Below are 25,737 nucleotides of genomic sequence, written 5' to 3'. Positions count from 1 at the left end.
CTACTACTTGGGAGATCCTTGGCTGTGAACTTAAAATTGAGTCCAAAACTGCCATGGGATTTTTACCAGTGGAGACTGTACAGAAGAAACACTCACCCCTGGTGACTTCTTTGGAGTCCCTGGGTGATATTTCTGAGATCTCAGAATTACTCACCATTCACCCTTTTGCTTTCATTATGCCTTCCAGACTGCTCTTGAAGTCCTCCAGTGGATGTAGAAGTTAATAAGATTGTATGTAGACATATAAGTCCACCTACATGGATGCATCATAGGCTTGTTGCAGGAGTTACTGGTGACATTCGATGGTCTGTATCACAAAAGGGGGCAGACTGAGATGTTTTCTTCTGGACACCTTTTACATCTATTACTTTTTGCAAAATTTAGGATCTTAGGAAGACTTTAAGTCTGAATTCCTACATTGGCTGTCTAATCCTGCCTACATTTATTATCTCCCCTTTGACCAGAGTATTCCCTTATTTCCATGCATTTCTCCCTTCTGTGCTTGTCCAGAACTGCCACGGGCTGAGGCATCTGGTTCCCTCTGTCTGTTTGTCCTTACCTCCCGGTCCCATCTGGATTCAGAAATGAGGTCCCCTGAGGGGGTCTGCTCCAGCTGGTGTGCTCTGAGCATATCTAAGACATGCCTACAGCGTTGAGTCCAGCACCATACACAATAGCCATGGCCACTTCCATTCCAGGCTATAGGCCAGAGTTACTGGGAGCATCCTCCAGCCTTTCTGTTGAAGCTGGCCAATGTGTAAGCCATGAATGCAAGATTGGGAGGTGGGTTTAGAAGGAAATTGGGAAAGGGGAAGCCTGATGCTATAACCCAGGGTGGGGAAAGTCCTGTGCCCCAGGTCTCTGCTTTCAGGAGTGTTTCCAGTTTTAATTCAAGGTCTGCTTCTTGTAAAATCCATAAATTTTCCAGGGAGGGAGAAGTGGGTTTTTGGACTCCCCATTCCCCATGGAGTCTCGTCACTAAGCAGCTCAATGGCGGCGGTGAGAGATGTGGACTGGAGGGCCTCTTCCCCAGACCAGGTGTGGCCCCCCCAAAAGGGGCCTAGTGCTCCCCTCTTCCCAGACTTCTCTGAGAAGGGAGTGAAGCATAAATTGACAGCCTGTCCCCTTCCCAGGCTGCCAATTTGGGAGAGGACAAGCTGCCAAGTAATGGACTCCCTGAAGTTGGGGGTGGCCCAGGGAGCAGCTGTTTAGTGTCCCCTGCCTGCGAGGCTGGCCCCCTGCAAGGTATAGTTTTGGGGGCCCTGACACAAAGTAGTTGGCAGTGGGGGGGATGGCAAGTGGCTGAAGAAGCCGGTGGTGACGGGGGCATGGTTAGTGGCTGGATGTGAGGCTGGCAATGGCAGTGATGCGCAGTGCTCAAGGCCGCAGGGGTCCCTTGACTGCGGGGTCCCCTGTGATTGCAGGTTTTGCAGGATAGGGCGGGCTGGCCCTGCTTGGCTGGAGAGCTTGCCTGCATAGCTGTGCAGCCAGGGGTCTTTTCCATGGGTAAGAAATTCTTACCAGCAGGAATGAACGCCTGCCCGTGGCCTCATTCTTTCATTGGGCCTGGCCCTTGATGACTAACGGGCCGTTCCTGCAAGTGCTGAGCACTCTCAACTCTCTCCTACTTTGCAAACTGAGATCTTGGATTGGGAGCGAAGAGGAGGTGTGAGGACCGCCTTATTTGTTTGTCATACATTTAGCCCATAGGAAAGCCCACACATTTTACTCATTTGAAGGATATTTTCACACGTTTTGAGTATTTGATAGAATCACATTTGTAAAAATGTCTTTCAATGAATAGAGCTCTTTATGTACAAAGGCAGGGCTTCCCCCCCCCACTAAGTACAGTCGTTTTAAAATACTTTTTCTTTTGTAGGTCTGGCTACTTCCATCATCTGTTCATTATTGCTTACTGCTACAGATCCCTCAAGAACTGAAAACAGGCTATTTAGATTACAATATATCTTAAAAGAGTTTGCTGATCCATACCACGTGTTTACCAGGACTGCTGGAAAAGAGACGTAAAAAATTTTATCTTTAATATCAACTCAAATAGGGCTATTTTTCAGTGCCATTGTAAAGACTATTTTTTTTTTTTTACTTATGTGAAATAGAGGGAAGCCACTATCTGGTTAAAAATTCTAAGCCATTTTAATCGGGGAATTACGGTATTGTACTGACTTCAAGAAACAAAGATTTCACCCCATATTTAGAAAGAAATCTTTTCTTCTTTTTTTTTCCCCTCCTGGAAAAAAAACATTCCTGGAAGCGTTGGTAGAAATGCATATAAAAAAGTACTTTTCTTTTCATCATCTGGCAGTCTATTTACTTGTGGGCACTTCAGAACATTTCCTTGTTGTTTATCGTTAATTTTGAGAGAGCTTTATGTTCTGGTTCTCAAGTTTTTGCAGGCCCTGCATTGCAATGCTTTGGCTATGAACACTATAGAGGAATGTTCAAACACTTTGTACTGCTGGCATTTAAACTGATATATATATATATATATATATAAAATGCTGATGCATTTTAAACCTTTTTTGCATTTGTCATTTTGGGCCCAAACTGAGAGTCCCTTAAAGGATAAGCAAACTTTCAGTCCTTTTTGTGAGCATGCCATATATGGATATGTGTCCATGTCATTTCTGCCATATCAGTGTCATTTTAGAGTATGCTAAAAAAAACAACAACTCTATTTGTCTTAGGAAATATCGAACTTTTATAGGGAATTTGGAAAATATTTCTGGCTAGCATGAAAGGTAAAATCCTGCAGCACAAAGTACAGACATGGGCACAGAGACTGAACAGATGGGCTGCTGTAAAACAACCATTTAATAAGGCATTAAAATGCCATCGACTTGGACACATAAAAAAAGCTATGAAAACAAATGCCTTTCAAATAATTAGGATCTTATGCTTGAGACCAGCATTGATCTACACAGAGATTTTCCTGCTGAAATCAGACCAGTCTAAGTCTGATTGTCTAAGGAAGGAATTAGCAGTGTGTAAATCGACTGCTGCTTGAGATTTTTAGTTCTGTTTCTGCCATAGAGAGCCAGTCATGTAAACTATCATTTTTAAATGCTTTATCTCCATCTCCCTGTTTCCTGCTGTGTTTTGAAAGACTTTGGGGTTATTATGCCAAAATATTTTTTTTTTAATTGAATCCCATATTTTTATCGTGAATATGTGAGAGGGTCGAATCGCTCGCGTTTATTCCCTGGGTATAAGTGAGTGTGAGCCAGTCGAGCAGATGGATTCAGAACAGCAGCCGAGCCCATTTCTGTCCTAGGAAATGCAGTGTGATTTTACTTTCACTTCAAGTAATGACAAACATTGATTTTAATACTTAACAATAGTTTGCAAATGTAGTTGCTGTGTAAAATGCATCATTTACTTGTATAAATTTACCTCTTGTAATGCAATAATATTTATTCAGGAGCCATTTTCAGCAGCTCTAATGCCTGCAAGTACAAAAGTAATGATTATATAACTGCCCATTCATGCCCAAGTAGTTAACGCTGGGTAACTGTTGCTGTTAAATCCCCAGTTTGTACAGCTCAGAAAGGCTCCGATATTCAAAACAAAGCAAAATTGTGGAAAGCAGGAAGTCTACAATATTTTAATTAATTCCACAGTGTGTGAACAGGCCAAAATTAAAAACGTTCAGACAATGACCATAGTACGAGAATATTTTGTAGAGGAAGTTGAATTCACAAAACATTCAAGTAAGAGTGAGGTTGCAAGACGGAGTAACACAAAATTGAAGAACACAAAATTGAAGAAATGTCTCAAACTGTCACCTTTTACTTCAGTTTCGTGGATTTGTCCATTTTTATCGCAAATATAGACTTAAATTGGTATTGTTCTTATTATGTGATGTGTTCCGTTTCCCATACGTTAGCTTTAAGAATATGGAAGAAATGACTGAATATGTCTTTCAGAACTTGTCTTATTGCTCGTGTGTGTTGGCATTCAGTAACCTAGAAGAAAAGTATGTATGTTTTAAATGTCAAGTTCCAAGCTGTTCCTTTCAGAAATGTTCTTGCAGATGCCCACTTTCAGAAACATTCACAAACTTTGGTTTTTAACGCACAGTATTGGGTCAGGTGATCCGGGTCCTGTGACTTAATTTAGTAACTGGTCAGAATATAAGATTTTGGTCTTTAGGGTGCAATGTCTTTTATTAATCAGGTGTGATGTAGCTTTGCTGCTAGCAGTGTTTTTAAAGGTATGAAAAAATTGCATGGCAGAGGCATTTTGTAAATGGCAGTCATCATTTTTGGAGTTCATCAGTCACTGCTCTGGTTGTAAAGCTTAGGGCAGAATTTTTTAAGGTCCAGTGAACTTAGGTGAAAGCTGTTGTTGCCATTTGGCTAGGAGTACTTCAGACCAGTAGCGGTGTATAGTGTGGAAGTTGTTTTTTTTTCTTTCTTTTTGGAGTCTGTTGTAAATGATTAGTCCAAAAGAGTAGCATAAAACGTGGAACTAGTCCCCTGCAGGAGTCGGCTGGAGGAAATTAAAGGATCAACAACATAAGGGAAGCACTGAGGTAGGATTGTTCCAGGCTGCAGCCACAGGCTTTCACGTGCACTCAGGAAATTGGCTTCATCAAAAACTGAGGATGCAGGAATGAGGATGAGGATGATAAGGCAGGTGATGATTCTAAATCATGTCTCAACATCACAGAAATTTTGAGGGTCCCCCCCCGCCCCCCCCTTAAGCAGCATGTTTTCGATAGAAAGGTTGAACCTCATCCTTAGAAATTAACAGCTCTGCCCAAGCATGAGCAAAGTTTTGCAAGGTGGCTTAATGAATGGAGACGGCTCAATTTCTCCCTAGAGACATGGACATAAATAATGAGGGCTTTAAATTTTTGCCTCTTTCCAAAGCATTGGGTGCTCTGTCCATCTGCACCATGGAGGACTGGCCTACTGGAGCTTGTGTTTTTAATTCAGGCAGAATATTTTCTTGAATGTTCATACATCAAAAACTGAGTGACCACTCTTTGGGGCTGAGACTTTAACAGTGGAGCTTGAAAAAACTTCTGAGAAGAAATGCCTGAGCCAAGCAGGGGTCTAAGCAGGCTAATGAGGAAAGATGGGAGAAGTCCCAGAGCTGGTGCCCTTGTTTCCGGGGCAGATGGGAATATGTTCGGCTTTGCCCCCCTTTTAGCTTCCAACTTTCTGATTCTCGTAACTTCTGTTACAAGAATGAGATGTATGATCATCAACGAGCAAGAACGATCCAAGTAGGAAGCAAAAATAAAGAACTTAAAAATCACACAGAACAAGGTTTTCCCCACAAAGCAGCTGGCATCTTTTCTTGCTTTAATCAATGTGAACTAGTGAGTGGCTTCTTTCAGACCAATACTCCCTGCAGTTTCGCCTTCAAAATTAAGTTACAGCCCACCAACCAAGCTATTGTAGAAAGGAAATATATCTTCATACGCCTACATTCAAACACAAAACAAAACTGTATTTATTCTCCGCTTGGAACTGATGCAGGCAAGGTTAATAGAGGGAAATGGATACATTTGAAACCAAGGACAAACACAGAATTTCACCTAGAGTCTCCAGCGCAGGTTTTGGGCATCTTCTGGACTTCAGCCACCTGATAATCATGCAAATGTCCAGGGCAGAAGATTTATGGCACTTATGGCAGCAGATGTCTCTTCACCGGGATCTCCATTTGCGAATGCTTTGGGTTTTCTTGCTTAAAACAGGAGTATTGCTGTTGTAATTCTTTTTTGTGGGGACATCTTCAGTGTCAGAGACATCATACAAAAATGGAGCAGCTTGTGGTGCTTTGCAAGTTGTCAAAAACTCTCTTCAAGGGACTCTGTAGTGGCATCCAAGATATAATAGGAAAAAAAAACTGACTTTGGTATTTCTTTTCCGGGTTGGTTAATCGTTCATCTCAGGTCTTACAGTCAAATTTTTGTGTTTGTTTGTTGCTTCATGCTCTCAGTGTGTGGGGTTGTTTTCTTTTTTCCATTCCAGCTCATCAGCCTGTTCCCTACCATGCTTGTAAATCCTTTATCAAAATGTAGTTTGCAATTAAATCCTCGGATGCATTCAGCTGATGTGTAGTTTGCTCAATATCCACTTCAGCTTCTTGAAGCTTTTACTTGTGAAGTTGACTTCACAAAGCTTGTTATGCTGGCGTACCAGACCGCACGGGAATGTATAGTTTTGTACTCGGCAATTCAGCATCACTTCAAGTTTTGGTCCCCGCCGATCTCTCTTTAGGTTTCCATCATTGGCAATTGAAACTAACAGGTCATAGACTTCTGACACTTGGTACCAAAATATGCAGATTGCATCAATTTTGGCTTTTGCATCTTGTTTCATTTAAAAGGTTTTGGAAACAGGTTGGTCATGTGTTAGTGCATTACAACCTGGAGCTGCAGCGAGGTTGAAAAAAAATTGTTAATTCTTTGATCCACATCCAAAAAAATATCACTGCTTATGTGCGACAACATTTGGCTTCATTGGGTTGAACACTCTTTGAATATGTGTTGCCCAGGACAAAAAATACTGTAGTTAATGTTTGAAATTCTCTTCTGAACTCTGCTTTGTTTGCCCCATTGTGGTAGCCTTGATCTCTGAGAGTTTCACTGAACGAGATTCCCACTTCTCTCACTTGTTTGAGGAGAGCTTCTGTCATTCCCACGACACTTGCAGTGAAAACGGTTTGATCATAATACTGCCCTCGCTCACCTCTTGCTTTGTCTGGAGAAAGAAACCTAAGGATCGTTGTAACCTGCTCTTGTTCACTAATGGCTTGCACGCAGTCAGGTATAATTGAATAACACTTGACAACTTTCAGGGAAGGAATAATTTCCTTCTTGATCTTGTGCCGGAGAATTTGACTAATTTAGTTTGCGATAATTTTGCCCAGGTAATGATCCTTAATTTCCTTTGAGGTCATTTATCAGAGATGATCTTTCGTCACAAAGTCAGGTTTCCCGAGAAACTCCACAAATTATAAAATAAATAAATAAAAAATTCCACTGTGGTGTGAATACAGCCTCTCTGTTGAACCTTGTAGGGGAAAGCTTTCTGTGTTGCACAGTCTCTGGCATTATAGAATTTAAGCCTGAAGGTCCTGCAAGGCAGAAGCCATCAGCTGTATGAATGGTCAGGTCAGAAAGAGGGTTTCATCTCTGGTGCACCCAGATAAAGTAGTGATATGAGGCTGGTAAGACTAAAGTGATTTCAGAGAGGGGCCAAACTGTTGATTAGGGCCAGGGTGGGAATTACACTTGTACTCTTGAAAGAATATTAAACCGTTTCATTGATTAAGTCTACCTAAGTGAAGGCACAATCTATTTGGAGGACACCCCCCCCCCCCGGATTATGATTTTCAAATCTTACAGGGGGGCTCAACCCCTCCTGAGCTCCCTCTTAATTCACACCATCATTAGGACTGAGGTCTGGGACCCAGAGGCAAAACAAAGGCCAGGACCAGCTATAAGGGACCAAAGTTAGTCCAGGCTGGGTCATCCAGACATTACTTTGTCAGTAGACTCTAGCCCAAGTTAGCCATAAACTAGACCCAAAATCCTGACAGAGTGCGCATACTCATGGGATTAACCAAATTTGGTGCCTGTTTTTTGCTCCATGATTCTTTCCAATTCTTAGAGTGTTTAGAAAATATCTACGGAAAGAGTTAATTCCCTTTCTCCCCTTCTTGGACATTACGAAGGGAGCAAGGTAGAAATAGTGCAGATCACTCAAACCTTCTTGTAACAAGCGTGTGTTCAGTTTTAACTGTAAAGCATAAATCTGGCCCTCCTTAGTGATACTGTACAGAAATCCCAGTGGAAGTTTTCCCTGCTGCTAACCTGTCTACTTTCCTTTACAATGATAAATGGCTGGGGGGGGCTGGGGAGAAAAGAAAGCTATCTAATCTTCAAACTGGTTGCTTTCTAAAAGGACCGAGAGAAAGAATGCTGATTCATCCAAGACAGAATTTCTGCTATACAGCTGCATCATTGATATACGTTTTGTTTCTCTTTCTGACCTTTGATGCTCTTGTAAGGAAGTCTTGGACAAAGATGTCTGATCAGCTAAGACAGACATGGTTATTTTGGTCTTCTTTTTAAATGTAATTGATTGCCTATCCTCACTTCCATTTTCTTCTGCATGCAGTTGCTTAGTAGCTGTCACCTTTGCTTTTAGTCTAGGTAACCATTCCATGCTGACTGGTTCACATTACTTCTGATGCACAGTGCAAGTTCATCACCTTTTCAGGATATCTGGTGATTGATTCCTTATGCCTCGTGGAGACCTGCACTATATTTGTGGCTGAAAAGAAGTTGCTTGAGGAGATCTGAGATCTAGTTCTCAATGGTCTCTGTGCATTGCATTACTTTTATCGTTGCTCAGGGCCATTCACTTGTACATTAGACTCTGATGTTTATTAAATGTAGTAAAATTAGTTAAACGCAGGCTGTTGCTGGCTAGGTAAATCCCTGCAGCAAAAGTCCCGATACAGTGAGAATGAGATAACCATACACCGCACTGCATGGCTTTGCTACACATCAAAAGCCTTATATCCTGTGCCTCGTATATTAGCTCTGCATTGCACATATGGAGTGTTGCATGTTAGTCTTCTTGACTATGAAAAATAAGGGCCTGGTCATGCCCATGGATTGCAATAGAAACAATATTGGGATTTAAGGGTTTTGTGATTGTTTTTTAAGGCGTGTTTTGGAAATCTTCTGCATCTGAAAAACACTTATGTGGAATATGCACTGCTGTCTGGCTTTTATGTACCAGAAAACTGGTGGGCTGCACCTGTTATTCTCCACTAAGGGGCTGTCTCAAAGGTTTCTCAACTCCACAAGATTTGCTGGTCAGGGGTTGTCTTGCACCAGTTCAGTTAAACTAGTTATATCACCGTATAGTTTCTTCAAGCTCCTTTTTTACTAACTTGTATGCCCCTTGCATCTAGCTTTTCCTCCTGCAGCTTAAAAACAAAACAAGGATGTAAAAATCTACCAGTAAGCATGAGAGAGCAGTCCCCAAAGGAGTCAGGAAGGTATGTTTTGTGCTGATTTTTGGTTCCCAGCTGATTTCTGAGTTTAATTTAAAAAATTGTTCTGTCTGAGAGAGAGGGTATATTGGCGCTGCAGTCATATTGCAGATATAAAGGACTGGCTCAGGCACTGGGCCCAGAACCTGGACTGCCTGGATATTTAGCCTGGATCTTATCAGGCATGTTTTGAAGCCTGTGCCCCGTTTAGTTTAGTTTCATTGCTGCAGGCTAACTTAGCTGTGCCTCCGCTACACTGCAGCAAAGGACACGTTTTAACCTGAAGCTGCCTGGCATAGGCAATTACTGGCATGGCCCTTGATTCTTGTACGAGAGGTTCACCCTGTGATTTATTTGCATGCCTTTTGATTTTGCCCTACGTCTCCTGGTTCTTCTTTCTTTTTTAATTTAAATGTTGAACCTGTCGGTGATGGGAAGAGAAGCCATCCTCTAATCCCTGCTCTCTGCCCCAACAAATGGCCCGTCCATTTGCAAGCACCGTTAGGGCTTCATCCAGCAATAGGCTTATCCCCTTGGTTTGTAATGAATTCACGCTCCCCCACGTCATGGACGGTGCCCAGCACCGCCTGCCGTCAGGCCCCGACTGTCTCAAATTGTGTTTTCTGGCCGTTCAAACAGTGGTGGGGAGCCCTGATTGGCTGCTGCGGAGGTGACTTTTTCTTCGGCTGGAATGTTCCACTATAACCGACCCACCAGGGGAGTTCTCGTCTTCAAAAGAGACATTCTTTCTATACAAGCTGCAAAAAGAATTATTTAATGACATCATAAATTAATACAGAGAGGCACAAATTTTCCAAAATGTGGAGAGACAAAAAACAGCATTTGCCAAAAAACACCCCGGCTCTTCCAGACTCTGGCCTCTCTGGGGCCTGCGGGCTGCCAACGATACCAAATTCGACGGTAGGGAGGAGGGACGGGGGCTTGCATGGATTAATTTTAGCTTGTTTAACTTCTGGCGCATACTAGTATTAGTCACATACTCAGCAAAATGCGGCAAATATTTGTTCTATGTAAAGTAAAAGCCAAATTCAATGTTGGCATGAGCCAGTAGCAAAGTAGTAGAACTGAGCCCACTTGTGCCAATGGTGCATTTGGAAGCACTACCTTTAATTTTATTTTTTTTATGTGGAGATTATTAACATATCAATGGAAAACAGCCTCTGCCCCTTTCCAGCTTTTCTTCCCCTGGTTTTTTCTTTAATTTTTTGGCCTTAATCCCTGCACTTGGATTGTGGAGCCCTGTTACGACTGTGGGGTCAGCATGAGGACTGAGAAACCCCTTTCACAAGTGAGGCGCCTTTCCTTCTTGATGAGAAATAGCTGTTTAAATTGCAGAAAATAAGTACTAGATGGCAGTAAGTGAGCTCAGGCTGTGTCATCACAGGACAGATATTAAGATGTGTTTGAAAAAAAGTCACCTTTTCTCCCCTCCCGAAATAGCGAAGCCTGGACTCTGCAGCTCTGTGGAGTCTCCAGCCACAGGTTAGACATGAGCGTCCCAGGCATGACATGGCAGCAATCAAGACCCAGAGACAAGGCTTGCCAGACCCCTTCAAGCCAAGCTGGGGCCATGTCAGGTAGCCAGGACTGAAATGCAGAGCAAGGGACTGAAGCTGTGGGGCATTACCTGATCAGCGATGCATGCCTCCCTCCTGCTCACAGAGGCTGGCAGCCTGCTAGGTCAGACACCTTTTTCATGAAAAAACACAAAGGTCCAAGCCTGTCCCTTCCCAGCCAGTTGTCCAGTGGGTAGGGCACTCAGCTGAAGATGTGGGTTTAGGTTTGAGTCAATCTTGAGCTAAAATCTCTGAGCAGCGTGCTAGCTAGGAGCTGATACTTAAAGCTAAAAACAGAGGACTGGTTTAATTCCAGGACAAAGACTTTTATGCTAGGATCCTGCAGATGTGCAAGCTCATTGTCCCACTTTAAGTACCTGTGAAGGATCTGAATTAATACTCTGCCCCAGGAAAACCAAGGCTCATTTGAGTTCATTGCCATTCGCCCTGTGTCTCTAAACCATTTTGATGCCACAGTCAGTAAAGTGGTCATCTGTCCAGTTGTCTAATTTTAGCCTGTGTGAATGCTGACCAATGGAAACTGGCACCTATGATGTTAGGTGGCAGCTCATTAGCAACATGGAAAGTATCAGGGATGCCGCAGCAGTGAACTCAGGCACCTAAGTAAGTACTGCAGAGGATCTGGACCTAATGCTGAGCATTCAAAGTATTAGGGCAAGAGGAAGAGTGGTGCATGCACATGCACTTGCTAACTCCATAGTTTGCTTAATAGGTTGTGTTGGTAACTCCTCTAGAGTGTTTTGTAAGAGGAAGAAACAAGGCTTGACATTGGATTTTTTTTCCTGGAGATTTCTCACAGTCTCCAGTAGGTGTCTTATGTATTTATGCTCCTAAACACTCAGTCGGGAAGCATTGCCCCCAGAAGATGCTCATTCTTCAGTACTGTTGGACTTTTAAACCCCAAGTTAATATCCCTAAGGTTGCTGACACAATAGGACATTTTTGGGTTAACTAAGAAGCTGTGCAGCTTCCAGAAATTATGTTAAAACCTATTTTTAAAAAAATAAATCAACCCAGGAGGCATGGAGCTGGTTAAACCTAGAAAGAGCCTCTGTCTTTAAAGAATGCAAAAAGCCATATTTGTAAAACAGGCAAAACAGCTCAGAATAGATGGGCAGAAGTAGGCTTGCGGTCCCATAAATTTTAGGAAGTGGTGGCAGCACCAGTCTCGTCTAGTGTTGACGCAGCGTCACTATGACAAATGGAAACGCACACTTCGGCTTACAGCCTGTGACATCTGGGCACCTTCGCTACCTCTTTTTGCCTCCTTAAGTCTGGAGACGTTTATAACTGATGTTTAAAGAGATAATGCAGCATCATTTTGGGATTTTCACACAACCTTTAGAGTACTGAATTCACCCCTTCCCGTCACATGGTTGCTTTGCACCATTAGTCTATAAAAAGGCTTTGTTTCTAGAAATGGTGTCAATTTAAAAAAAAAAACCCACTTAACCATGAAATAGATGCTTCAAATAAGACAGAGGGGCTGTAGCCTGTTAAAGGTCAAGAACGCATACTAGGAAAGTAAGATTTATGCAACTAGAGGGGGGAGAGAGATGGGAAGATCAGACGTCCAGTGATTCATCACAGAACATTTTATGCTAATTATTGAAATGCACCCAGAGACAGTTTATAGTAGTAAAAGGCTTTATGTTCTGATATGTAAAATAAAATGTTCATGCTATGTAACAAACATTTAAAAATTCCACACCACCTGTATCTAATGTGGTTTCTAATAAAGATTTATCTGTAGTATATATGTTTTTATCTAACCATTCTTAGTTTTTACATCAAAAGTGTGTAATAAAAAAAATCTTAAATAGATGTCTTTCCAAAAAAAAAAAAAAAACCCCTTTGCAACATTTGTTTTTATTAAGTATTTCATTTGTAAAAAGCAAAGCTGAATTGGACACGTGGCCTGCATTTGTGATATATATATTTATATATATTTATATATATATATAGATATGTATAAATAGCTATTCAGCATGCAAGAATTGTAGTGATTTCCCAAATATGATTATAAAATCCACACCAACCACACACACAGTCTGTTGAATGGGTATATATGATGGTCCTGGGTGTAAATACCCTCCACTTAAGTGGCTTTGGGGTTGTCTTAATTTTAAACAACTTTCATTCACCAGCCTCTCTTCATTGGGATGGATTCATCAAAACACTGAAGTATTCTGATCTCTCTTTCTTTTTATGTCCTCCACCCATTTGTTCATTCCTTGAGAAGCAGGAAAAATATACTAATCAAGGCAATGGACTAAATTCTTTGTTCCTTAATGGAACCAAATTCCCATTATTATTGGACCAGTGTCCACAGACTATGTGCTGTACAAACTTATAGGAAGATGCAATCTCTGCCCCTGTTTGTACTACTCTGCTGAAGACAATGGGAGTTTTGTTCCACAGAAAATCCCAGCAGTATCCTTCCCACAGTAATTATATGTAGTGATTTCAGGCTTTACCTGTTCCATTGATATTTGTCTGTCACCCAATGTCAAGAGTGGCTTAAGAATTTTTCTCTGTTTAAAAAAAAAAAATTGTTACATTTTTTAATTTCATTTACATTTTTTAAACGGGATCAGAAAACTTGAGCTGATACAGCCGGAAGCTGGGGGAATAAGCACAGACATTGCATTTCCCTTGGGACAGAGCCTTTTCCCCTGGGAGCCTGCAGAGGTACAGCCCCTTTGCCCTACTTCTAGTACCTGTGAAATGTATGTGAGAGCACTTTTTTCCATCGAGGCTAATTGGCATTTGTTCCAGGGACATGCTGAGTGTCTAAAGGACTGTGCTGCTCCCAGGTTTGACTCGGAACAGTCAGGACTGACTCAAATGCCACATCTGCTTTTACCCAGGGAATCAAAAGACATGAGTTTCTCACTTCACTTTGTTGCCCCAGCTGGAAAAGTGGGGATAATACTTTAGCATAAGAGAAGGGGAAGTACTTTAGCTCTGGGGATGAAAAGAGTTAAAAGCAGACATTGCTGCTGTTACAGCAGACATTGTGAGCTAATAGACCATTTCCATCTCTAAGCCTTATTATTCTGTGACTTTATAAGCACACAACATACAATGAAAGTGAAGGTCATACTTTTCACAAGTAGCCAAGACTTACTATGAGCATACAGTATTTTAATGAAAGGAAAATGATTGGCACGTTTCGCTTCCTTCGTCAACAAGCTGGTTCTTGGCTAAGGGAGGTGGGAGGACTGACTTTATTTAGAAGTTAGTAAGAGATTGATGAATCCAGGCCATTGAGCCAAGGGTTATTTTGAAAAGAATTGTTCTTTCCACTGAACTGTTTGCGTGTGCAAAGATACGAGCCCTTCATACACACACAATCCTTGGAAATGCGCATTTGTGTAGGTTTCACTGAAGTGCAAGTTACCCACAGGTATTAACACTGAATTAACATTGTCCTGGAGCAGGAAAGCTAACTGTTTCATTACTCAGACACCAGAGTCATCCATCAGTCCAGTTTTCCACAGTTCCCATTCCTGAATGATACTGTAATGAAGATTCTCTCGACAGCGAAAAGCTTTGTGAGTACAGAAATTCGTTTGCTGCGTTTAGGTGTGGAGACGGGGGTTTCCTCTCGCACACAGCTGGGTGCACCCTTTCCCGTGGGAAAGATGAAGAAGGAACTCGCTCCCGAACCTGAGACTGAGAGAGTTGATTGTAGACGCTGAAGTGGCTGTTACCTGGTGGTTGCGAGCCTTGACTTGTGATGGAGGGGAGCCGTGGCATCATGGTAGTGGCCGTAAAATGCGCAGGGAAAGGCTGGTAAGGCACAGTTTCCATTGTCTGAACACTGTAGCTGGTGTAAGGTGCAACCGAAGTCCACATATTGCAGCTCAAAGGGGGAGGCGGGGGTGGCAAGTCATCGACTGTGGAGACGCCTGCGATTTCAGCCCCAGAACTAGAGTACATGCATGCTTCCCTAGGCGTCACCTCACTGCAATAGGAAGGGCTTAACATCTGCTGGTCATATGGAGGTGGTGAACGGAAATAATGGTCTTCTCCGACGGAGGAGGTGGCTTCCAGATAGGAGCGCTTGCAGGGCAGGTCGAGATGCCGAGCAGTTTCTATAAACACAGAAATAAGCATTTAGGGAAAAGCTTCCAGCGAAAAAAAAGCATTAATTCCCCCCCCCCCCAAACAACAACAAAAAAACCAAAACAAAAAACAAACCACTGGTCAGGCCACTTGATATTTCTGTGGATTGCCTTTAAAGCCCTATAATTAGTTTGCTAAGTTTCTTGCACTGTTTTTCAGGCTGATCCAATTAATCTACTTAAAAGAGATTTTGGAAAGAAATATTTAATATCAAAAAGGAATTACAGTGCCAATATTAGTCTAAACCAATCAGCCCTAAAGCATTTTTGGCTACATTTTTTTATCAGTTTTTTAAAAAGTGACTTCGGCTACTGCTTTTACATCCCACGATTACTTTTCACTCATCCAGATAACTGAGGACCATGACACGTTTGTAGTGTTCCTCTTGACATACTCAAGAAGTCTTTTAAAATGTCTTATCGCGACCTTTCTTCCTGTCTTAACAAAAATCACTACACATTTACCAGATATTCATGTCAAAGGCTGCAGAAATATTTCAAGATAAAGCGGGGGGGGCCTCCGACTGGTGAATGTTTCTGAATGTGCTAGGGCGATAGGCCCCTTTCCTCTGGCTGCGTTCACCACCATTTTCTCTGGAGGACCAGTTTTAATGTGGAAGATCTTGTAACCCCATTGATCGGTAGTATTAAAGAGTTCATTTTAGTTCTGCACCTTTGCCTTTGGCTTTTTCATTTCCCTGTGAACAGAGGAGTTTCACAGCTGAGATGAATAAGCAGCTAATGAGACATGCCAGTGCTGGGATATTTTTCTGCACAACTTCCATTCAGTGTAAAGCCTGGCATGATCAGATCTCATCTGATATCAGGCTGAAAGGAGTAGTGCCTATTTAAAGCCTGGTCAGCAGGGAAAGAAGGATGTCTATAAATAGCTACTGTAATAATAAAAATGCATAAACATTAAGATAATTAGTAAGGCTCAACCCTGAAAAGTGCTGCTCATGTGCAACCCCCGTTGACCTCAGTGGCAATGACATGAGCCTAGGCCCTGTTTGAACAAACTTTCTGAGTAACTATGCAAATTAACGTAGGCATCTATTTGCAACTGGACCAATATTATTGATGAGACTTAATGAGGAGGCAGATGCTGCTCCACAAGTTGACCTCGTGCACCCATGTGTGCAGAGCAAGCTGCTATGAACTGTGCTGAGAGGATCCTTTCCATACAACTGGCGTTGGTGCCTAGGCAAATGGAAAGTGCATAAAGGCACAGACACAGCCACTTCATGCAGATTTAAAGTACGGGTGTTTGGGCTTGTGGTCTTTATTTTTAGCTCAGATAATTTAATACCTGAAGTCCCTAAAATAATAACACAAATAAGAAAACCTGTGTAGTTGCATCTTGCCTACTGCCCCCCAGGTGTGAACAGCCTGCTCTCTAGGGACCTGGCCAAGCACAAGGCCCTGCTCCCTTAATTCCCCGGCTTGTGCAGGAGCTAGGAATGCTCCCTGTTTTCTGAATGCAAAGGGTCACGTGAAAAACTCCAGCAGCGCTGGCACAGTTTTCTCTACTTTGGGAAGCCCAGAAAAAAGAGATCAGATTTGATTTGGGGTTTAGGGAAGAAGGTTTATTTGCTCTTTTCTGCCCAGTTACCTCTTCTTTTTAGGCAGTGGTAGAAAAGCCCTGAATCCCTCTGAGCTGTGAAGGTGTTGAGAGACAGATCTTGAGTATCTGAAGCTGCAAACTGCATGTGAGCCCCGTTCTCATACTGATAATGTTGAAGGGTCTGGTGATTCCCGTGGAGCGGGTTCACATCAGGCTTTGCTGAAAGCTGCCCATGAGTGGACACCAGCCTCTGCCTCATGATGCTTTTGGAAATGACAGGGTACTCTTTGCTGCAGAAGGTAAGAAAAGTTATTTAGCACTTTGACAGCAGTCTGTATGTGCATGCAAAACTTTGTTATCCTGCTTGGCTAAATCACAGCATCTTTTGTCCACTGATTTCAAGGCGCTTTATACAAAAAGGATTCATCCTCCCACCAGCCTTGTGGAAATAGGTCAGTATTGTTCTGAGACACTAAGAAAATAAGGAATAGATTTTTCAAAGAGAAAAATGGCACGTAAGCACTTGAATGCCCAGTGAAATAGGTAGTTCGGCGTCTGAGTGCCCCTAAAAGACGACTACTATCGATTTGTTGTACATATTTAAGCAAAGTCAGGGTTGGAATTCAGGAGTCCCCTGCTCTAACTACAAAACCACTTTTCCTCTCTCTTCCCAGTCAAACCCAGGTATTACTGTATTAAAGCAAGACATAAATGGCATGGCTTTGACTGCACACTAACTGCCATACGTGGTGATGTGCATCTATAACCACAGTCTGCACTCAGTACATCCACACATGCTGTATCAAAGCCCTTGGAGTGTGAATGGGAGGAGAGATGCTCGAGCCGTTTACTGTATTTTAACCAGCTGACATGTCATTGCTCTTTTTCTCCGCACCTTTGTAGCCGCGCCACACGCAGATCGCTGTCGTCACTTCCCCGGAATCCCTTTGCAAATGGGTTGTTTTCAATTTTCAGCTGGGTTATCTTTAAAAGAATGAAGCAAAACATAAGTCATTTAACAGTGTATCAGAACCATATGTTCAGTGGCCAGACTAGATTTGCAGAGCTCAAAAGATGCTTTTTTTTTTCTTCTTTTACATATAAGATGCATGGTTTCATCCCGAGTCCAGCAGTGGTTCAGCTACTAAGAGCTGTTATAGCAGAGGAGGGGCTTGGTAAATTCAAAGCTGGGGGAGAGGCTCAAGATACAAACTTTAGATCTAGATCTGAACTTCTCCAAAGCTTTTATGTTCACTTACACTCAGCTTGATGGAGCTTCTGAAGCCAAGGTTTTGGCTTTGCCTGTTGTTGAGCTAATTGTGAACTATGCCGTTAGGAGCTGAAAGCCAGCTTCCCAAGGTTAGGACTGTTTGCATGCGGGACCATCATGACTGAAAATGTATCTTCTGTGGTCCTTGCGCAATAATGAAAAGTCCTTCTTATACCTTGATGATAGAGACCTGCAAGATTGTAAATAAATGTCACCCCCGCACCCTTACCACCCAGGCACCATGCTAACAGTCCTTTCCTTCTGCATGAGAAGATGCAAAATTCAGTACTACTGGGTGTGTCTATATGTGCTTAAATTTACTGCGCAGTAAGTAGGAATGGGCTGGTGTCTACACATGCAGGTGTTAAAGCGCATTAATGCTGTGTGTAGACTGACTTGGGACTAAAGTTAGTCCCAAGTCAGTCCACACACACATGCACACAGTGTTACTGCACAGTAAGCTGTCTACATGTGCGTTATGGCACAGAAACTAATTGATACCTGCATCATGCAGGTATCAAATTTACACCCAAGTCAGCATAAGTCACAATATTTACTACACGGTATAGGTGTGCACCTGTAGACAGATGCCTGTACCACGCAGTAATTTCAGTGACTGCGCAGTAAATGTGCACGTGTAGACGCACCCACTGTGTTGTAGGGAGGGAAGCAGTTAAACAACAGTAGACTCTCAGTAGCTTCCCAGAGCTGGTGTGTAGCACAACACTGAAAAAAACCTCAGATTTTTGAATAGTTGAGTGAAATTGTAACCAAGGGCTACAACTGACAATAGAACTGACCCGTGGCTGCAGAATTGAAATAGTGTAGCTAAGCTGATGAACAAAATTGTGTGGGGTAGAGGAAAAATGAATTTTAAAGTGTGTACCGCTTTTACCCTGCTTGAAACACTAGTAAATCTGTGTATGATACCCACACACCCAGACATCAGAGTCCTATGGAAGAGTTTTTGTTGTTAGTTTAGTTGTTTGTCTGTAGTGCTCATTTAGTAATCTTTTAACAAAAGACTTTTATAGACAAATGGGAAGGGAGTGAGAACACAGACGGGGGCGGTCACTGGAAAATTTGGCGTCATGAAGCCAGGCAGAAAGTTACAGCAAGAGTAGCTTATGGAGAAAGACTGTAGTTACCATCGTAAGTTGGGCAACCGGTCATGATTATTACTGCTACCCCAGTGAAAATGCCAAATAGTCTTTGATTAGGAACTAACTCAGTTCTACTTCTCTTCAGAACTAACTGAAAATGGATCCTGGAAAGGAGAAAATGAGTTCATGGTCTTTTCAGGCTGGAGAACTTCAGTTCGAAGTGTGTTCTCTATGCCGATCTATATCTGGTGGTTAACATATTGCTAAATCATTTCATCTAGGCCCGTATCCTCCAGTGATGTCCAGTGTTACAACGCCTGTTGAATCACCAGACCTATCTCCTACTTCAAGGGTCGCAGTCTTACTGATAGTTATGGGACTGGACAACACAATTGCTGCTGCTGAACCTCCATGTGATTTTCCCCACCTAACCTCGTACAAAGAAAGCCCTGTAAATCTTCAGTCCTTTCTGAGCCTATCCAATATAGTCTAAATGCACTGTGTGGGGGGCTGGGGAGAGAGCGGGGAAACACCCCAATCCAGGTACGTCCGATGTCTCAGGCAGGAGTGCTGCAAATGCACGCTGGCCCAAAGCCAGTAAGGTGGCTAAGTGGCATTTAGGGCTGGTTATGCAGACGTTGGAGCCTTGTATCCGTCCTGTCCTTCTGTGTGATCTGCTCTGCCCCTATACCTCTCTCGTGTTCTTGTTCTCTCCAGGAAGGCTGTAATCCCATGCAAGCCTTGGAAAAAAAAGGAGAGGAGCAAACAGAAGCAGGACAGGTCAGTGGTCTCATGCTTGGTGCATTTGCCCAGGAGGTGAATGTCAAGCCCAAGGTGTTTATTCACATTTTCTACTTGAACCCTTCTCTCTTGCTTCTCAGAGCAGTGCTAAGTAGGCATAGGACCTAACAGCCACGTAACTGGCCCTAAATGCCACTTAGGCTGCTTTTAGCAGACTTTTTGCTGCTTACTCTCCTGAAGGGGCAGCTGGATTGGGGCCATTGAGCTGGTGGGGTTCTTCACCGAAGCACAACAACCCTGAAAAGCACAGCCCTTAGCAAGTAGCTGATGGCTTTTTCAGTTCACTAAGTCATACTTCACATGTCCATGGCAACAAAGGCAAGCACATAGCCTGGATTCACAAAAATCTTAGCTATTAATGAGCCTGCCAGTATTTCTGGTGTAGAGACTGGGCTAGACTCTCGGATGTTCCTTAGGCATATATGGAAAGGGACATTATTCATGTCCGTGGATTTACTCCAAACTCACTGAGGGCACGACTGCAGCCAGGTCACTTGTGGGGAAGAAGCCGGGGCTGGCTTCGGCTCACCCTCATCACCTGGGGCCAAGTTCAGGTTCCTACCCAGCAAAGGAGGGTGCTAGACATGGGGTGTGAGGGAACATTAAAAAACTACCCTCTTCTGTTTAAAGCTGCTTGTCTGCCCCTGGACTTCAAACTGCACGTGTGTCTTGGCATCCTTCTCCGGGCGCTTTCATGGTTTTCTGAAGACAGGCGAAGAGGTAGAAGAAAATCGGTCTCAAAGCCAGTTTGTAAAGCATTGCTATGCACTTGGACACCTGCCTTTGACTGACTGCAGTGGTGCCGCTCGTGTGCTTTTTCAGGGTTAATCACTGCCTCCTCAACCTCATCTTGTTTTTTGCATGCGACACAATGCAAAGAAAAGAAAAAATAGGTAAGAAATGTAGATTCAATGATAAGCAAAGAAGTGACTTGCAAGTGTTAGTGACATCCGGCTGGCTCTAGGGCGCTCGCTTCACACGCGGGTGGGTGTTGGCTGGTCTGGGTTGGATGCGCTTACCTATTGTTTCCATACTCCTTCAGTTTTTCTCCTCACTGCTTCCCATCATCTACAGCTTTGGATTCTCTGGCTATTTACTGCTGTTTCTCGCTCATAAAAAATTCAGTTTCTTCAACAAATCTCCATGCAGTTCCATCTCCACATAAATCCCTGCACTTCTTTCCTCTCCCCACCTCTGCCTTAAGCTTTTCTCAGTTTTTGCTTTTTAGTGCAGCCTTTATTTCTTCCTGTTATTTACCCTGAATCTCACCTGGCCTGCGTGCCAAGTGACATGTTCCTCTTTTAACAGTAAGTTCTTGTGTCTCTCCTTCCAACGCTGGTCTTTTCTCAAGTGGTGTCTGCTTTTGTGCTTGCTTTAAATGTTTGCCTTCCAGTGGGGCAGGGCCCTGCCTATTGTTAAACTTGTCAAGTCCAGCAGACACCTCTAACGTTTTGGCCAGGAGGAGCCATTTTGGTGGACTCTCCATGTTGCCCTTAAATTGGAAGCACAGCTCTTGAAAGGCTACTGCTGTTCTTATAGTTTCATAGATGTTAGGGGCTGGAAGAGACCTTACACATCACCAGGTCCAGCCCCCCTGCACTTGGGCAGGAAAGACGGCTGGGGGCAGATGACCCCAGCAAGGTGGGCATCAAGAGATTTCTTGAAGATTACCAGGGTGGGTGACTGCACCGCCTCTGGGAGGGAGCCTGTTCCAAACCCTCAGCACGCGACTTGTAAAGAAGTATTTCTTTATGTCTAGCCTGAAGCGATCTTCAATCAGATTATTTCTTGTCCTCCCCGGGGGGCCTTGGTTGTAGATGCTCCCCCAAGCCCTTGATATACTTCTAGGCTGCCATCAAGTCCTCTGAGTCTTCTCTTCTCCAGTCTTTCAGTGTCTCCTCGTACGACCTGTTCTCCAGAGGCCTCTAATCATGCGTGTGGCCCTCCTTTGGACTCTCTGAAGCTTCTTGATGGCTGCTCCCACTGGCACTCAGCTTCTGTAGCCTCTTCTGTCTTTCCCATCTCCCCTTCCAGCAGCCCCCTTCCTTCCCTACTTCCTTCCCTCTGTTTGGAGAACAGCAGTGGTTCATTCCTGGGGCAGAGTGTCCACAAATCTGCTTCTCCTCCTTCTTGGGCCCCTGCTCACTTGGTAGTAGATTATGAGCTGCTCTCACACCAGATCATTTGGGACTAAAACACTAGGCTTGTCCCTGAGAATGTCCCTCAGATCCTTTCCAAATGGGCACATCATACATACACCCCTACACACTTAAGCTGCTAAGGCCCTTTGGCAGCAAGGGTATATATATATAAAGGTTTAAGAAATACCATAGATAGAACAAACCAGACAGAAGGCAAGACATACACTCTTGCAGAGTAGTTGCAGTGCATAAAAGGGCAAAAAACGTGGCATGTACATATGCCCTGTGTCCCTGGACTCTTAGGCCTACCTCTGTGACATGGGCAGAGGCAGAATATGGGTGGCCAGCTCGCAGCTTCAGTCCTGCTGCTTCCTGGCCTGGGCTTGCTGGTAGGTACTTCCACCATCCAGCATTTTTGGCCTCTGGGGCTCTCTCTTTCCAAGGACTTACAAGAATGTTGTTATAAACAGCACCTGCACTATCCTTTTGGATATAAATATATCCTTTACTCAAACAAACGAATGAATGAGAAAGCTCCTGTCATACTAATATATGCGATCGGGTGATGTACGTGATTGGAGACACGTGAATTTAACGAGCCGTGGGGGGCTGCTTTTAACAGGGGTGTCAAGATCTACTCTAGGCAGATTGTAAACACAGCCTGGGACTGATGCTCCTGGCTCTGTTTTGGATGGAGCTGGTATTTTTTCTCCTTTGATTCCACAGTGGATTCTGTGGTAGCCTAACAATCATCTGATGAACCGCAAGGAGCTTAGGGGTTTTGCCCAACCCCCCACCCACAAACCAACGTGCAGCCAGGCAAGTTTTAATTTCATGTCTTTATTTAGTAACTCTGTAGCCTGCACTTGGGTTTGGTTCTAGTTCAGTCACAACATAGCTTCAGCGAGCCCTTTCTTGCCAGAGAAATGCAACATTTTTTTTCCCACAGCATTCCACCTCTTCTCTCCTTTTTTTAAAGTCATTTGCAATTTCCTTGTGGGCAGAGAGATGTCAGAACTCAACTATTTCTGCTTTTGGGGTGAAAATTCTGCCCTTCACTATAAAATTTTTGCTCTGAAGTGAAATCCTGACTCCTTTAAGGTTGACTTCAGTAGAACCAGATTTTGGTCTTTGATAGTACGTTATGAGTTGCTCATACGGTTTCATCCAACCCAGAAAAGAAATATGGGGGCAATGTGCCAGGACATAAGCCTTCATGCAGGGGGAATTTTACCCATGTTATACCCTCATTTTTGGGGGGCTTCATAATAAACAAGAGCTTGAGTTAAACAGTTTCTCTTAGGAAGTGCCTCTCTCCCTACCTGAATACTCCTTCCATAGAAGCGTTTGGCTTTCTGCTGAAATCCAGGAGACCACACCCTTTCAACTACGAGTGGGGGCTTTGTGTATTTCTATCTGAAAGAATGGATGTATACTGGAAAGCTCACTGAGCTCAGGGCTGCTGGGTGGGTGCAAGGCTGCAAGCCCTTGCTGCGAGGCCTCTAGCTGAGGCTGGTTCCCTCGGGAGCTGCAGTCTCCAGCCCCAGGCAGCACCGAGTTAAAATCCAAGCAATAGCCAAAAGCCCTTTATCCATTTAGGTTAAATTGAGTGCCATTCTTTTTTTTTTTGTAGGGATGCTTTGGAGGAGACGTTAACAAAGCCATTTGCTGCTGAACGGACAGATTTCCAGGAAACCTCAAGTCTAAAATGCCATGTTTTCTACAGGACTTGTCAGCCCCGGCTGCTGCTCTCCTGACACCTGCAGAGTGCCCCTGAGTCCTATCGAAAAGCTGACCCAAAAGATCCTTTGTCCCTCTTCATAAGACCAAGCGTTTGTCCTCCTGGATCTACCCTCAGCCTCCCTGCTGCACACCACTTCCCTACCGGCCTCCACCTCCGAGGCAGCTGCACATCAATGACTTTGGAAATATAAAGTTTAGGAAACACTTTGGGATCTTTCGGGATGAAAGGTCCTATTGACATGTAAGAATTACAGGCAGCTAATAAATATGCTCTTCCGTCCCTTCTTGGTTAACCATGTTGGTCACCTGACACTTAATAACTACAACTTTGCAAGGAGGACTCACATTAGTGTTTGGCCCGTTTCATTTTGAACACAGATCTGTGTTTCCCCTGCACTTCTACCTGGCTCCCTAAATGCATAACTTGCACAGGCTTCTGCCATTCAAATGTCAAAGCAGAACTGAACCTACTTCTGTGAGGAGGCCCATCAAACAGACCAGACGGGACCAGGATGTCTACATTTGCAATGTGTAGAGGAGGAGTTGGTCTGGGAACATGCTGTGTAGCTTTTACCCTTCGCCAAAGCAGCCTCCAGCTACAACGCCTGGCCTTTTGTTCAAGGGTCTCCACACAGTTTCCAAACCTGCTTAGCATTACATGTTCGGGTACACGGGATGGCAGATGTCAGAGACAATTGCTGGGAGTTACGGGACGGTGGCACCTAAGCTGCGACAGTACCATCTGTCCAGCCTGCTTGGAAATGCTGACGATTATAAGATGCCCCCATGTCCCCAAGTCCATGGCCCCTTTCCTTTCGTGGGCGTGGTATGTGGTGGGGAGAGGCAGGAGCTTAATGCTACATATTACATCCCTGCCCCACCACTGCTCCGCCACAAGCACCCAGGGCTGTAGGCAAACGGACCTGTTAGAACCAATTTGCTAATGAACGTGAGACTGCCGGAGGAGTCGGGGAGGTCTAGGACCCTACCCTCAAAACGGGGCCAACCTCTGGACAGCTTCAGCTTACACCAACAGTTCCTCTAAGGATTAAATACATTAAAAAAAAAAGCCACAAAGAGGAAAAGAACGTCCATTACTTTATGGGTCAAGTTCCTCTTTCTTTTTTCTACCTCCAGCTCTCCCTTTACATTCTCCCCTCCACTTATACTGTCCACATCGCCCATGATACACATGCCCTTTCAGATAAACCCTACCAAATTTGGCTACTCCCTACCTGCTCAAGAACAAACAGCAAGTTCAATGTTGTGCGATCTATGACAACCCCTAACATATATCCAAAGACACCGCTGAGTCCTGTGTATTTTATGTTCCCCCCAAAAAACAAAACACACAAAACCCCCTCCTTCCTCCTTGGTTTAACCACAAGGAAAAGCTCTTAACTACCCTTTTTTGGGGTCACATTCCTTGTATGTCTCACTGAATACATATACCATAATTACTTTTCACTGCAGATTTATGAGCAAGCTTTACTCGTCATTATTAGATCTGCATGCTATTTTGAATGACAGCTTAAAGTTTATGAGTGCTCCGATTCATTAGTTTCTGTATTAGCTGAGGCTGCCAAGTATTTTTACCCAATACATTTTTTTTTTTCTTATTTCTCCTGAGCTACATCCTCTGCCTCTGGCCTAACAGGCGCTGTGCTTGGAAGGGCACTTACTCAGCTGGAAGAGTTCATTTTCCTGCACAATAGCAATATGTAAAATAAATATGCTATGCTTTGAAGTGCAATACCCACACTGATGGTTACATACCTGTGCCTGTAAAAAAAAAAAATCACAGTCCATTTTGGTCTGGGTTAGGAAGACTGCAAACTTCAAAAGCAACAACCAAAATAAAGCAGATTTTGTTACAAAAAAAGCCATACCTTATGATTCTGATAGGAGGTCACTGATATAAAGGATGTTTCAGGAAACACATGTGTGCAGAAGGCTGTGTTCTTCGACCCAAAGGCATTGTTTTCATCTGCCTTCACGATGTGCAGCCGCGGCTGGTATTTATGCATTGAATTGAGAATGATCTGAAATGCAATTAATAAAAATGATATATCTTTTAAACTAATTGTCATGCGTCAATAGAATTAAAAATGAGAAATGCAAGTGTTAATAAAAATGTCACAACAAAGTATGAGCTTTGATTGCAAATAAGGGCAGGAAGAGAGCGACAGAGAGAGAACTGAGCTCTGTAAGTTGCCACTTGGATTTTTTTTCTTGGCTGTGTCTCTAGTTCATATGCATCATAATTTACAGGGGGCAGCTTGGTGGGTTTTTTTTTTTCCTTCGTTTTTTAATATTCTCATCTCGGCACATGTTGAGGGTGCACG

The 25,737-nt window shown here is 43.5% G+C and overlaps 1 protein-coding gene across 4 annotated transcripts in view; it reads right to left on the bottom strand.

The window, feature by feature from the left end:
- Positions 1 to 12,399: 12,399 nt before the first annotated feature.
- Positions 12,400 to 25,737, bottom strand: part of TBX4 (T-box transcription factor 4) — a 47,311-nt gene continuing 33,973 nt past the window's right edge. For all 4 annotated transcript variants that reach the window (XM_090026686.1, XM_090026688.1, XM_090026689.1 and 1 more), the window contains 4 exons: positions 25,282 to 25,434; positions 17,230 to 17,318; positions 16,383 to 16,624; positions 12,400 to 14,740 (listed from right to left, as the gene is read on the bottom strand). In XM_090026686.1, the coding sequence (XP_089882812.1) occupies positions 14,118 to 14,740; positions 16,383 to 16,624; positions 17,230 to 17,318; positions 25,282 to 25,434 (1,107 nt within the window). In that variant the 3' untranslated portion in view covers positions 12,400 to 14,117. The remainder of the gene's footprint in view (positions 14,741 to 16,382; positions 16,625 to 17,229; positions 17,319 to 25,281; positions 25,435 to 25,737) is intronic.

The sequence above is a fragment of the Crocodylus siamensis genome, chromosome 13, assembly GCF_052110815.1.
Source record: "Crocodylus siamensis isolate JL-2025a chromosome 13, ASM5211081v1, whole genome shotgun sequence".
Classification (NCBI taxonomy): Eukaryota; Metazoa; Chordata; order Crocodylia; family Crocodylidae; genus Crocodylus; species Crocodylus siamensis.
This window is presented reverse-complemented; position numbering and strand designations above follow the sequence as displayed.